General features: G+C 37.7%; 1 protein-coding gene across 1 annotated transcript in view; it reads left to right on the top strand.

The window, feature by feature from the left end:
• Positions 1 to 2,950: 2,950 nt before the first annotated feature.
• PM20D2 (peptidase M20 domain containing 2) overlaps positions 2,951 to 15,880 on the top strand; it is a 28,570-nt gene continuing 15,640 nt past the window's right edge. The window contains exons 1-4 of the mRNA XM_060003263.1: positions 2,951 to 3,515; positions 5,583 to 5,731; positions 9,307 to 9,449; positions 10,738 to 10,892. Of these exons, the coding sequence (XP_059859246.1) occupies positions 3,060 to 3,515; positions 5,583 to 5,731; positions 9,307 to 9,449; positions 10,738 to 10,892 (903 nt within the window). The 5' untranslated portion in view covers positions 2,951 to 3,059. The remainder of the gene's footprint in view (positions 3,516 to 5,582; positions 5,732 to 9,306; positions 9,450 to 10,737; positions 10,893 to 15,880) is intronic.

The following is a 15,880-nucleotide window of genomic DNA, read 5'->3' as shown; positions in this document are numbered from 1 at the left end:
TTCTTTTTCTGGGTTCTCAACATATTTTTGTCTTCTCATTTAGGTCATGCTTTGCAAGACTATGTTGAGGATTTTATTTTATTCTAATTAAAATAATATCAACCATATCCAAGTCTGTTGTCTTGCCAAAAAGCGTTCTGAATCTGAAGTCCAGAATAATATCCAGTCTAGTCTTGTACAATTTGGCTAGTATTTCAGCCATGGACAACGTTGCTTTCCTAAGGTAAAGGAAATAATTGATCTACTATCCCCACCAAAGCACTCATTTGTCATGAATTTGCTGTCCTTAAAGTTATGGAGTTGGGTGTCATGGCGGCTGGTTTTCTGAGCAGTGAGAGAAGAGGTATCTTTCTACTTTAAAAACCAGTTCTTTGATGAGAATTCTTTCTACCCACCTTCCCTCCAAAGCAAAGGTCAAAATTAACACCTTAATACTGAACTCTGGGTATTGTATTATTTTTTTCAGATATAGCATCTACTAAAGGAAGAGAAGTATTCTCCATTTTTTTAATGTTTCTGGTAAAAAGAATTACAGGCTCCTTAGTAGCAGCACATAGAGGTAGACAGTTGTATGAACATTATGGATACAAATGAAAGTGATAGTAAGAATTACTGAGTTGATCAGATTCAAGAAAGCCATATGTCCTACTCTATCAACTTCCAGAAGCCATTCTTCCTGCCTCTCAACTCCCAGAGGTAAAGGACTGAGAAGTCTGGGGAGAAGCATCACACTGATACACACAGTATCTGCAGGCAGTTGGCATAGTTGAGTGGTTAACTGCTACCATTACTCAATTAGCTTATTAGATTCAAAAATAATCAATCAACAAACATTTATTGACGAGGAAGGGCTGTATCACCACCGCACCATGTTAGGTGTTGGGGAATACAGTGAGAAAGCAACGGAGTTTAAAGACTGGAGGGGAAGATACATATTGAACAAATTATCACAATTTATTAAATAAATTAATTTAAGGATACAATAAGTAAGAAATACAGGCTGCCAACAATGGAAAACTAACACATACATGCATGCATGTGCATACACACAGAACAGAGCTTGAAATGAATCTATCTTTTCTCTACCTCAAGTGACAGCTTTATTAATTCATAACACGTAATATAAACAGCAGCTTCTATATAGAATTTATATGTACCCCTTTTCTGTTGTTTATAGCTGCCTGATAAGAGCAAGCAAACACGGGTACTACTGATGGCAACAGGCAGGGTTGCTGCAGTAAATTTATTCAAACTGAGTGATATTTATGGGTTCTCATGCAAATAGACAAGCTGTAGATGCATTTAAGAATTTGGATGTCTACTTACATAAACAATAGAGCACGGTGGCTGAAAGTAGCCCACTGGAGCCAGACTGGCCTCTGTTCCATACTGGATCCACTACTTAATAGCTGTGTAATCTCAGACAGTGCATCTGTAAAGTGAAGATAAATAATCACATTAACAACCTCATTGGTTATTATGAGAATTAAATGAGTTAATGCTCGTAAAGCACTTAGCACATGTTAAGCTCCTGCCACAGAGTAAGTGCTCTACAAATGCCACCTACTGTATTTGCTCAAACAAGGCCATTTTTTAGCCAACTATCTGAACACAATAATACTGAATCTCATAGTCGTAGAGGGGATTTTTGCGGAAGTGTATCTCAGTAAGGTTTATTAAGCATAGACAAGGGGGTCAGGAATTTAATACCACATTTGTTGTCTTTAGAGCTGCGTTTCAGTTAGGGTGTTGCCTGAGAATGACAGTATTTTCTGATTTAGAATGTGACATTTACTCTGATATTGTTAATATGTGTAGTAGTTAAAAATAGTAGTAGATAGTCTTCATGTATGTTAGCTTCCTATAGACTTATTTTGAAAAAATACATTTGTCTTATTATATGAATATATTGTGTTCCATTTAACCAAATTGTAACAAATGAAGGAAAGAGGTGATAGAGTATGAAATGTTGATGGAAGCTTTTACTATGTGGAACACCTTAGAATATAAATTTCTACAGTGCTATTAATAGTTATATCATCAACAACATTTTTTCAGACTTTGTGCTTCACTCTGGAGAAAAGAGTACGGCATCTTGAATTTCTTCACTGGGTAATTTAAAACCGAGTTATAATGTGGACACCAACTGCACACATGTTACTTGAGTTCAGCATCAAAGTTGTAAACGAAAATAGTAAATATGCTCTCTCTCAAAGCTGTTACTATTTAACAAAACATATTCAAATCAACAAAATAGTATGAATATATATGACCATAAATGTTTTTATTAACTGTTTTGGGCTTTTTAAAAAACCTCATTTTAAATACTTAATTCTAATTCTACTCTACTCAAGTAGACTATAATAGCGAATACATATCTAGTGCTTACTATTTACATTCCAGCTGCTGTTCGAGTTACTAGTAAGTTCTGATTCTAATAAGAAAGCCATATACAGCAGTTTCAGCTTTTATGTAACACAGTAACCTCAGGGAGAAGAAAGTGAGGGCGTTCCGAAAACTTAACTACGTAGTCTATAGACCAGTGTTCTTTGTAAAACATTTATATCGACACCCAGTTTTAGGAACTAAAACCCTTGTATAAATTTGTATTACTATTCTAAAAAAAAAAAAATTGTATTACTATTCTAGAAAGGAGAGTGCCGTTTTTCAGGGGACTGTATTCCACTTGGTCTGTCTCTGAGGCCTATTAACCAATAAAACCGTTCTATTCTGCTGCTCTGGGACATAAGCAACAACGAAAAGGAGTAATGACCTTAGACCATAAATAAGTTGTCAGGACAGCCAAGGGGACGAAGGAGAGACGATTAGCGACAAGACTCGGATTCCTCCCAGCGACCGGCGGCAGAAGGGGCGGAGCACGTTTCCGGCGAGGCGCTGGAGGCGGGGCGCGGGGGCTCGGGGGGTGGGTCTCCCGGGAGCTGCGGAGACAACCTGCGCAGGGAACGCCGGGCATGTGCGCAGACTCAGTCGGCCGCCGGGAGGGAGCGACCTAGCGGGCGGTCGGGAAGAGCGCTGACCGGTCACCGGCTGTGAGCACGATGAGACCCGGAGAGGAGAGGCCGGTGGAGGGGGGCGCCTGCGCCGCCGTCTTCGAGGTGGAGCTGCTGAAGCTGCGCGCGGCGGAGTGCATCGACGAGGCGGCCGAGCGCCTGGGGGCCCTGAGCCGCGCGATCTGGAGCGAGCCCGAGCTGGCCTACGAGGAGCACCATGCCCACGACGTGCTCACGCGCTTCTTCCAGAGCGAGCGCCCGGCCGCGTCGTGGGTGGTGCAGCCGCACTACCAGCTGGTCACGGCCTTCCGTGCCGAGTGGGGGCCGACGCGGGGCTGGGCGGCGCCGAGCCCGCTGCACCTGGGCTTCCTCTGCGAGTACGACGCGCTGCCAGGCATCGGGCACGCCTGCGGCCACAACCTGATCGCCGAGGTCGGGGCGGCGGCCGCGCTGGGCGTCAAGGGGGCCCTGGAGAGCCTCCCTGGGCCGCCTCTGCCAGTGAAGGTGAGGTGGGGCGCAGGCTTGGGATTCCCATCGCCAGCCCAGGCCGGGACCGACCCGAGAAGGGCGGGAGCCGGCGCTTCCCGTGCGCCTCCGTCCCTTCCCACCCCGGGGCAGGTGTAGGGGACAGCACTCGACGTCCTGGCTTTTTCTAGTAGGCAGAACCCCTGGATCAAAGTCAGTAGTGCATGAGTTGCCGACCTAGCGACATTTTGCAGATTTTTGCTTTTTCTCTCTTGCGTAGTTGTAAACAATTGAGTGAACTCTCTCCCTTAGGAAAGGACTTAGAACCAAGCCTGGTTTTCGTGATGGCTTGTTTTTGGTAACGGGCAATCGCAATTTGCTGACAAGGTTGTGCAATCTCTGGGAGGTAGTTATAGGGATACCTGTAGACCCTCTTCGTTAGCCTCCAAAAAATCTTTTGTTTGTGGCAGTCCTAGGAGCTGTTGTGATTAGAATCATTGGAATTTGGATAGGAAATGTTCAGTCGTTAGAACTACAAAACCTCTAGAAGTATACAAAAAATGGGAAGAGAGTGAACATTAACTACATGATCCTTAAGTCTTAAAGTTTATTTCGCGATTTTAAGATATAAAGTGTTTATGTTAGCCACAGGGCAAGTTTAACCTTGTGTTACTCTGTTTTTCCAGGTGGTATATTCTTTCTGTGGGCTAAGATTGAATCACCACTGCTCAGGTTAAGGGGAAGACTAATGTTATATTTTAATATTCTTTAGCCCATTTTTTCCAGTGTCAGTAACCTTTCTCTTTTATCCTTACAGTTCCATCTTTTGTGGCTTTTTCTCTTTAGCTGCCTTCTCTTTTCTGCCTCTGGGCCTTGTTTTTCATCTGGCTAGGTTTTTGTTTTGTTTGGGGGAGGAGGTGTCCTTTGCCATTGCCTGAAGCACTGGAGAGATTTAGCTTTAACCAGGTTTATGAAAGGTTCAGAGAAGTCAACAAGATTTAACCTGAAAAGTCATCAGATTTCATGAGTCAAGGGTTAAGAGTAAAAAGCAGTTTAAGAGTTTGGGTGCTTTATAACTTCTGACAAATGCAAGACTTTGGGAAATACACACACTTCTGATTTTGAATGGTAATACTCAGTTTTAGTAAGGTTATCTGTCTTATCTGAAAATGGAATTTATGTTGATTCTCTTTGCAAGCCAAGAACTTTTCCAACTTGTTTCATTGTGTTCTTATACGTGACCTTGAAAGTATATTAGTTGTTTATAATTTTTCTTTGCTTTTAAAAATTGTTTGAAGAAGTTAAGTTTAAATATCAAAGTAAAATGTTTATTCTGTAAAGTTCTCTTTTGTTTAATTAGGTGTTTGGTGACCAATAAATCTGCCTGGTTGAGCTGGTGGAATCGAATTAGTAAGTTTGTGTAATAGTTGGCCGTTTCTAACCGTGGTATTAAGATTTATTCAATGCTTTTCATAAAGGATGAATGCGTTAAGACCTTCTAAAGAGGTAGTTTGGTAAGGAAACAGAGTTCGGGCCTGAAGGTCAGGGTATCTAATCCCAGCTCTGCTTTAAGCCTTGCTCTGTGATCTGGGGCAAGACATTTCACTCCATGCCTCAAAACCACCCTTCCTAAAATGATGATACAGATCGCTCACCTACCTCACAGGGTTGTTGTGAGGATAACTAATAAGTAACTAGAAAGTTCCTTACCAGTAAAAGGCTTATGAATAATTATATACACATATACTAAAAGACAGTCAAAAATAAGCTTTAAGAAGTAAGTCCTAAATAATTTTGAGGAACTTAGTATATAGTACTTATCTCTTTTCATCTTTGACATTAGTTCTATAAAATTGTGTTATAAGATTGGGAAAACTTTCCTATAGAGGCTTTAGTACATACTTTGAGCCAAATTGGTATAATAATGTCAATTGCAAGTTGTGGTGAATTTAGCATGGTAGACTTATGCCCACTGCCTTATTTGAGTCAGAGAACAAAACCTCTCTTCGTAGTTTGATTTAGATTGTGAATACATATGCAAGGGAACCTGACTGATATTGCCTGCTAGGATTTTTTTGTTGCTCTGACACAGGTATTTCTTTCTAGGTAATTGTTCTGGGAACCCCTGCAGAAGAAGATGGTGGTGGCAAAATTGATTTAATCGAAGCAGGGGCTTTTAAAAATCTTGATGTTGTTTTTATGGCCCATCCATCTCAAGAGAATGCTGCTTATCTACCTGATGTGGCTGAACATGAGTGAGTAATCAAGTTGAAATAAACTTCGTAGTGGAAAACAGGCTATTAGAATACTTTAGTGACTTAACTGGAGGCTAAAACTCCGTACTTCTGCATTTAAAAAGTAAATTGAAAAAAAACAGTAAATTGAAAAAAAACAGTAAATTGAAAGATAATGATGTGATATTTGATTTCCATTGAACGACATTTGGTAGGCCCCTTCTAATTGAGATTTAATATGGTGTTCATAATTGAACTGTTAAAATACTGCCTAAAAAGCGTAAGAATAGCAAACAATATGTTGACATGTATGTTCTATTTTGAATTGAGAGGAATCTGGTTTCTGGACAATGTCTGTCCTTTGATATGGAGTTGCATTTGCAGCTGAATAGATCTGCAAGAGACAACTTTGTTAGTCTTGGGAAGAAAACACACTTCTCTAGTTTACTTATTTTGAGCTCTTTGCAAAAAGGATAAATTATGTTCCTGACGAAAAAATACAGAAACTGACTAGCTGTGGATTTGATTGGAATTTGCCAATATATCCTTTTCTGATTCGTCTGGTGCTGAAACTTTTTTTTCTTTTTTATCTTTCTCTATGTTGAAAAGCTCACTTTTTTTGGTACCTAGGAGCATGCATCATTTAAGTGGTTTAAATTTTTTACATCAGAAATTTCAACCATAATATTTAATGGTCCAGTTAGGGGTCTGGTCCCAAGGAGCCATGGCTCAGCTGCTTGAGGAAAACCCCATGTTCTCCTCTACAGTAGCCTGGGAGTAATCGCAGAACCACCCCAGCAGTGCTTCTAGATTGTGTGTTCAGTTATCCTGCATTTCTCTGCATGCCTTGTTTTCAGAGGGTGACTATTTTAACTGTTCTGGTATTTTTGGTCTTATCACCAGGAATTGGTATTGTGACAGTAGGAAGAATCTTTCAACTTCCGTTTCAGGGATGCTGTACAGTAGTACACCTCTGGAAAACCTTAGAGGTTAGAAACCTCTGCCAATGCCTCTGGCTAGAAGGGACCAGTGGCTGCAGGCAGGCTTCCCAGTCCATTAGCCTTCTAGGATTTAGGTTTAGGTAGGCTTCTTGGCCTTGATTCTGAAGTCAGTCCATTGGGCCTCAGGCCTTTTCTTAATATCTGGCTTCTTAGATTTTTCATTTGCCAACTTTTAAGATGGAAAAGAGAGCAAGAACAAAAATTTAATTTAAAAAATTACTAATCTATTCATGCTAAAAATCTGTAACAATAAATAAGATAAAGCACTATGTCCCTATTAATCACCTTTTTTCACATCCAGTCCCTTTTCTAGAGATATATATTCTCCCAGGACTTTGGGGGTATATTTATAGACATAAAATAGGTACATGTATAAATTAAATCTTAAAGGAGGATTTTCCCCCCTCTGAAATAGTCTGCTAAATATATTGTTGATCTGGCTCTTGCTTTTTAAAATTAAACAATGTGTCTTGAATATCATTCCATATCAGTTTTTTTTAAATGTTCTTTTTTTAAAAAATAAATTTATTTATTTATTTATTTTTGGCTGTGTTGGGTCTTCGTTTCTGTGCGAGGGCTTTCTCTAGTTGCAGCGAGCGGGGGCCCCTCTTCATCGCAGGCCTCTCACTATCGCGGCCTCTCTTGTTGTGGAGCACAGGGTCCAGATGCGCAGGCTCCGCAGTTGTGGCTCACGGGCCCAGTTGCTCCACGGCATGTGGGATCTTCCCAGACCAGGGCTCGAACCTGTGTCCCCTGCATTGGCAGCCTGATTCTCAACCACTGCACCACCAGGGAAGCCCTTAAATGTGCTTTTTAAGCCTAAAATACTAATGCTGATATAAAACAGGCATTAACATTTCTTTTCCTGTAGTTTATTGTGCTTTAATTGTACATAGATTTGAACCCTAGAAGAAATGGTGCTAGAGCCATTTTCATAAAGGACATCTTTTTCCATTTTATAATATTTATCACCAGTTTTGTTAAAATTCCAGTTTCTGAGTGATGGTGATAGATATAGATTGAGGAAATAACAAGTATCTTAAAATTTAAAATACATATTTGGATTTTGTTTTTTAAATAGAATGTTTGGAATCAGTAAAGAAATGCCATGAGCCTCCTGAATCTAGCTCATTAAAAAAAAAAAAAGTCGAGTGACTTTTTTTTTTTTTTTTTTTTTTTTTTTTTTTGCGGTACTTGGGCCTCTCACTGTTGTGGCCTCTCCCGTTGCGGAGCACAGGCTCCAGACGCGCAGGCTCAGCGGCCATGGCTCACGGGCCTAGCCGCTCCACGGCACGTGGGATCTTCCCGGACCGGGGCACGAACCTGTGTCCCCCTGCATCGGCAGGCGGACTCTCAACCACTGCGCCACCAGGGAAGCCCTAGAGTGACTTTTTAATAATTTAAATGTGGGTACTATTAATCAGGCTTAAAAAGTGTTATCCAAACAAGTCACCATTATTAATTTTTTTTCTTTTGGAGTTATCAGACAAGGCCATGAGTCATGTGTTCAAAGAGTTAAAAAAACAAATGGAGGCAAGTCATCTTTATAAATAACTATTTAATATACAATCCTTTCTCTAAACCTTATTGTTTTTTATTGTATCTGAGTGGACTGGTATGAGAACTATTGGGAAGTGGAAAAACAATTTATAAAATTTTAAGGGGGATGTCCCTGGTGGCGCAGTGGTTAAGAATCCTCCTGCCAGTGCAGGGGACATGGGTTCGAGCCCTGGTCTGGGAAGATCCCACATGCCACGGAGCAACTAAGCCCGTGTGCCACAACTACTGAGCCTGCACTCTAGAGCCCATGAGCCACAACTACTGAACCTGAGTGCCACAACTACTGAAGCCCGCACGCCTAGAACCCATGCTCCGCAATAAGAGAAACCACCACAATGAGAAGCCCGCGCACCGCAACAAAGAGTAGCGCCCACTCACCGCAACTAGAGAAGCACACGTGCAGTAACGAAGACCCAACCCAGACAGAAATATAATTAATTAATTAATTTTTAAAAAACTTTTAAGGTATTAGTGATACAGGTATTCTGGAACATTAATAAAATATTGGTCAGGAACAACTGACTTAACGCTAGAATATTTTGTAATACTGTGAATATAATCTGATTTTTAGAGGTTATCTTAACCCATTTCAAATGTCACCTTCTTTCCGTCTTTCCTTGACCTTTCCCCACCTTTAAGACAGAAAGAATTATTTGAGTTTTTGTAGACCTTTGATATAGAGCTATCACAGTACAGTGTAGAAGGAGACAGGAACCATCTCTTTTGTAATTCCAGCGCTTAATACAGTATTGCATTGTTCGTTTAAATTGAATTGTGTACAGATTTAATTTGTACAGGAGCTCGATTGAGCAAAGTTCTTTTTCTCTGTTTTTTTGGAATGCCTTCTTTGTGTTAGTCACTGTATTACATAATAATAAACTAAAACTAAGGTATGTAAATTGCTGTATTATTGCTACAAATTAATTCAGCAGTGTGAATTAATTTTGAATAATAGTTGGGTAGTTCTAATTACTTGGATTTTCTTACTTTGGTGATATTGAAAAAAGTAATTCCGAATGATGTTTTATTTCCTAGTGTGACTGTGAAGTACTATGGAAAAGCATCTCATGCTGCTGCTTATCCCTGGGAAGGACTAAATGCATTAGATGCTGCTGTCCTTGCCTACAGCAATCTGTCTGTGTTAAGACAACAAATGAAACCTACCTGGAGAGTTCATGGTACGAATGTCAAATACTTTGGGTAATAGATGGCGCTTAATATATTTCAGTGCAATATTATTCCTTAATATTTGATTAAAAAAACATTTGGGAACATTTTATGTACTTTATGAATATTCCAAAAATTTTTAACATTTTCAGAAATTCCTGGGACAGGATACTAGATGTTCATTTATGTGTGGGTAAGAAGATAGTTAAGATTATTTGTACATAAATAGAATGGTCATTTTGAATATTAGAAATAATGTTTTTATGTAAGGATCTATGTTCTTTCTGTGGGTATTTGAAAGTTAGAACTTGATTTTTTCAGTTATCTTCACTGTCTCTTAATAACAAAATTTCATCATTTTCTCATTTAAAAAAAAGTGGTGGTTACTGGTTTTATGTACCCAAGTGCTATTAATCCTAAGTAACATCTTTTTAAATTATGTGTATCACCTTAATATATATACAGTAATAAAGTATTGTCTTGAAGGTACAGATTTATTTTTTAGTTTATTTCCTTATGATTTAAGAAATTATTATACTTTAAGGTCTGTTCTTTGCCTGATTTTGCTATAGTCTGAAATTAGTTTGTAACTGCACTTTTACCAATTTTCTACGTTAGTTTCTTTAAAAAGAATAAACAGGAATATGTAAAAAATATATTTTTTAAAACAGGTCATATAAAATAGGTTTTGCATACTTATTTTCATTATTATTTTGAATGGATACATCTTCCTTCTCAGTCTAGTTCCAAATAAATGCACTTGTTTTGACAGTGGTAGTATATTTTGTCATCTTTGACTTGCATTGGTTTCTTGTTGGCATGAAAATTATTCTCCCAGAGCCAAATGCTATTTAAAATGGGATTCCTGAGGTATGAGGGTAATTACAGAGGCTCATACCATTGGTTTTTTTCCTTATGTCAAAAGTTTATCAAAATGTACAACTGTAACAAAACACACTGAAATAAAAGTCTCTCCCAGAAGGCTTAAGATAGTTGTAAAAATTTGTAGCAGTTTCTTTATAGTCAGGAATCATAATTTCTTAACATCGTATAAATTCCTCAGACTAAAGTATATATAGACAGTTATTTTTTTTCCTATTAGCAAGAAAGTGTCACACTGTGCATAGAAACTTGTTGTATAACATCAAAATCTTTGGTTGGCATATATGTGACGCTAATAAGTTTAAATTATTTTTCTTTATGTATATATTGGCTGAAAAACTTTATGGGTGTATTTAAGCTTAAAGAAATGATCTCCAAGCTCCAAGCTCAATTCCAGTAATTTGGTTCTTTTTATAGGTATAATAAAAAATGGTGGTGTAAAACCCAATATCATTCCCTCTTATTCTGAACTAATCTATTACTTCCGTGCACCCTCAATGAAAGAACTTCCAGTTTTGACCAAAAAGGCAGAAGATTGCTTCAGAGCTGCAGCTTTGGCTACTGGGTGCACAGTAAGAACTTTTAAGAGTTAATCTAAGTTATAATCAGAAGTATATATGTGGGCTGGGGTTGTTTATATATAAAGTTACATTTAGAACCTAATTTGTCTCCCTTTTATTTGGCAATCAGTGCCTTGAATATGCAAAACCAGTTGACTGAATAGTTGATGTGAAAATCTTTCATTCTTATTTATTTTACTCAGTGTCTGCATAGGGAAGACTGCAGTCGTCTTATTACACAGGACTTAGAATAACTGATATTGCTGAGCTAGACTCCCTGCCTTTTTGCAAGTTATATTTTTCCTTACTGGCAGTTATGCTTTTGGAAATGCTGTATATAGTTCCTGTAAAGGGAACTTTATGGCAAAATCAGCCAAACCTATTTTTGGTGAAGTCACAGGTGTGTGTAATAGTGATATAAATACTTATGGCTTGCTGGAATGAAAGTTAAAATAGACACAGTAGTCAAGAGGTTTTGTTTATTTGACTCATAAAGTCGGCAACGTTTATGTACTAATCATATAGGGCCTACAGTGGGATGAGAAGCTCCAGCACTGCATAAATCTTGCCCTGGGGCAAGCCTGTAGTCTGGTTGGAGAGAGATAAGATCTGGATTTGTGCCTCTCAGCCTCACTGATTCTGTAACTTTTGGAAATGTTATTTAATATCTCTGGGCCTCCATTTTTTCTTGAAAAATGGAGATAATGATATAATCTATCTTGGGGTTCTTATGAGAATTAAATGGCATAATGTTTGTGAAGAGTTAGGGCCAACACCTCATACCTTATTTTTTTCTGCCCTCAGTAGACTGGAGATACATGATTTATTCAGATAGTAAGAGTGATTCTAAGACAGTATATGTTAAGTGTCCAAAGAGTAAAAATTTAAGCATTCATCCCTTATTCATTTATAATTATAGATATTTAAAATATTTATAACATAAAACATGAACTATTATCACTAGCTAATACCCCAAGGTATAATATTGCCTTATAATAATGTTCATTGTTATTAGATTTGAGTCTATATAGAACTGAGATAAAATTGACATACAGCACTGTATAGGTTTAAGGTATACAACATAATGCTCTGACTTACATACATCATGAAATAGATTATCACAATAAGTTTAATGAACATCCATCATGTCACATAGGTACAACATTAAAGAAATGGAAAAGAAATTTTTTTCCTTTATGATGAGAACTCTTAGAACTTACCCTAACTTTCATGGATAATGTACAGCAGTGTTAATTATCTTTATCATGTTGTACTTACATCCCTAGTACTTACTTACCTTATAACTGGCAGCTTGTACCTTTTGCCTAATTCCCCCTCCCGCCAGCACCTGACTCTGGAAGCCGTAAATCTGATCTATTTTTCTGTGAGTTTGCTTGTTTTTGAAGTATAATTGACCTACAACACTATGTTAGCTCCTGGTATACAACATAATGATTTCATAGTTCTATTCATTTCAAAATGACCACCATGATAAGTCTAGTTGTCATCTGTCACCATACAAAGATATTACAGAATTATTGACTGTATTCTCCACACTGTACATTTCATACCTGTGACTCATTTATTTTGTACTGAATGTTTGTAATCTCCCTCACCTACTACTCTTTTTTCCCAAACCCCCTTCCCTCTGGCAACAACCTGTTTGTTCTCCTTATGACCCTGTTTCTGTTTAGTTATAGTTGTCCGTTTGTTTTGTTTTTTAGATTCCACATGTAAGTGAAATCATACAGTATTTGTCTTTCTTTGTCTGACTTATTTCACTTAACATAATACCCTGTAGGTCCATCCATGTTGTTGCAAATGGCAATGTTTCATTCTTTTTATACAGCTGATTAATATTCCATTGTATGTATGTATACCTTTAGCTATTGTTTTTACGTTCCATCTGTTGATGGACACGTAGACTGCTTCCATATTTTGGCTATTGTAGATAACGCTGTAGTGAACATAGGGGTGCATATATCTTTTCGAATTAGCGTTTTTATTTTCTTCACACACCCAGAAGTGGAATAGCTAGAGAGTATGGTAGTTCTATTTTTAATTTTTTGAGGAATCTTCATAGTGTTTTCCATAGTGGTTGTACCAATGTAGATTCCCACCAGTAGTGCACAAGGGTTCCCTTCTCTCCACATCCTCACCAACACATATTTGTTGTCTTTTTTGATAATAGCCATTCTGACAGATGTGAGGTGCTATTTCATTGTGGTTTTTGACTTGCATTTCCCTAATGATTAGTGATGTCGAGCATCTTTTCATGTGCCTGTTCCTGTCTGTATGTCTTCTGTAGAAAAATGTCTATTCAGGTTCTCTGCCCATTTTTAAATGAAGCTGTTTGGTTTTCTGCTATTGAGTTGTATGAGTTCTTTGTATAGATTGGATATTAACCCCTTGTTGGATCTATTGTTTGCAAACATCTTCTCCCGTTCAGTTGTGGCCTTCTTATTTTATTGATGGTAACCTTCACTGATCAAAAGCCTTTTAGTTTGATGTAGTCCCATTCATTTATTTTTACTTTTTTTTCCCTTGCCTGAAGAGACATATTCAAAAAAAAAATTGCTAAGTCTGATGTCAAAGAGCGAACTGCCTATGTTTTCTTCTAGGAGTTTTATGGTTTTGGGTCTTACATTTAAATCTTTAATCCATTTTGAGTTTATTTTTGTATATGGTGTGAGAAAGTAGTCCAGTTTAACTCTTTTGCATGTGGCTGTTCAGTTTTCCAAACGCCACTTATGGAAAGACTGTCTTTTCTTCATTGTATATTCTTGCTTCCTTTTTTGTAGATTAATTGAGCAGAGGTGCATGGGTTTATTTCTGGGCTGTCTGTTCTGTTCCATTGCTCTATGTATCTGTTTTTGTGCCAGTACCATACTGTTTTGATTACCATAGCTTTGTAGTATAGTTTGAAATCAGGGAGCATGATACCTCCTTTTGTTTTTCTTTCTTAAGATTGTTTTGGCTATTCAGAGTCTTTTGTGTTTCTTTACAAGTTTTAGAATTATTTGTTCTAGTTCTGTGAAAAATGCCGTTGGTATTTTTATAGGGATTGCAGTGAATCTGTAGATTTCCTTGGGTAGTATGGTCATTTTAACAATACTAATTCTTCCAAACCTTGAACATGGTATATCTTTTCATCTGTTTGTCTCATCTTCATTTGGTTTCATCAGTGTCTTATAGTTTTCCAAGTACAGGTCTTTTACTTCATTAGTTAGATTTATTCCTAGGTATCTTATTCTTTTTGATGAGATCATGAATGGGATTGTTTTCTTAATTTCTCTTTCTGATAGTTTATTGCTAGTGTATAGAAATGCAACAGATTTCTCTATATTAATTTTGTATCCTGCAACTTTACGATATTCGCTGATGAGTTCTAGTAGTTTTTTGGTGGTATCTTTAGGGTTTTCTATGTATAGCATCATGTCATCTGCAAACAGTTGACAGTTTTACTTCTTCCTTTCCAATTTGGATGCCTTTTATTTCTATTTTTTATCTGATTGCTGTGGCTAGGACTTCCAATACTAAGTTGAATAGAAGTGGGCAGAGTGGGCATCCCTGTCTTGTTCCTGATCTTAGAGGAAATGCTTTCAGCTTTTTACTGTTGATTAAGATGTTGGCTGTGGGCTTGTCGTATATGACTTTTTTTTAATTATTAATTTTTATTGGAGTATAGTTGCTTTACAATGTTATGTTAGTTTCTGCTGTACAGCAAAGTGAATCAGTTATACGTATACATATATCTCCTCTTTTTTAGAGTTCCTTCCCATTTAGGTCACGACAGAGCATTGAGTAGAGTTCCTTGTGCTATACAGTAGGTTCTCATTAGTTACCTATTTTATATATAGTAGTGTATGTAAGTCAATCCCAATCTCCCAGTTCATCCCACCCCCCCTTCCCCTCTTGGTATCCATACGTTTGTTCTCTACTTGTGTGTCTCTATTTCTGCTTGGCAAATAAGTTCATCTGTATCATTTTTCTAGATTCCACATATAAACAATATTACACGATATTTGTTTTTCTCTTTCTGACTTACTTCACTCTGTATGACAGTCTCTAGGTCCATCTATGTCTCTGCAAATGGCACAGTTTCATTTCTTTTTATGGCTGAGTAATATTCCATTTTATATATGTGCCACATCTTCTTTATCCGTTCCTCTGTTGATGGACATTTAGGTGGCTTTCACATCCTGGCTGCTGTAAATTGTGCTTCAGTGAACATTGGGGTGCAGGTGTATTTTTGAGTTACAGTTTTCTCTAGGTATATGCCCAGGAGTGGGGTTACTGGGTCATATGGTAGTTCTGTTTTTAGCATTTTGAGGGACCTCCATACTGTTCTCCACAGTGGCTGTACCAGTTTACATTCCCACCAACAGTGTAAGAGGGTTCCCTTCTCTCCACACTCTCTCCAGCATTTATTGTTTGTAGATATTTTGATGATGGCCATTCTGACTGGTGTGAGGTGATACCTCATTGTAAGTTTTGATACGCATTTCTCTAATAATTAGTGATGTTGAGCATGTTTTCATATATTTGTTGGCCATCTATATGTCTTCTTTGGAGAAATGTCTATTTAGGTCTTCCACCCATGTTTTGATTTTTTTTTTTGATATTGAGCTGCATGAACTGTTTGTATATTTTGGAGATTAATCTCTTGTCGGTTGTTTCATTTGCAAATATTTTCTCCCAGTCTGAGTGTTGTCTTTTCGTTTTGTTTATGGTTTCCTTTGCTTTGCAAAAGCTTTTAAGTTTAATTAGGTCCCATTTGTTTATTTTTGGTTTTATTTTCGTTACTGTAGGAGTTAGGTCAAAAAAGACTTTGCTGCAATTTATGTCAAAGAGTGTTCTGCCTATGTTTTCCTCTAAGAGTGTCTGGCCTTACATTTAGGTCTTTAATCCATTTTGAGTTTGTTTATTCTTTTATGTGTAGCTGTTCAGTTTCCCAGCACCATTTATTGAAAGACTGTCTTTTCTCCATTGTATATTTT

Source organism: Delphinus delphis, unplaced genomic scaffold (assembly GCF_949987515.2).
Source record: "Delphinus delphis unplaced genomic scaffold, mDelDel1.2 scaffold_326, whole genome shotgun sequence".
In the NCBI taxonomy this organism is placed as follows: domain Eukaryota; kingdom Metazoa; phylum Chordata; class Mammalia; order Artiodactyla; family Delphinidae; genus Delphinus; species Delphinus delphis.
Note: the sequence above shows the minus strand (reverse complement) of the source record. Positions and strands in the feature narration are given on the sequence as shown.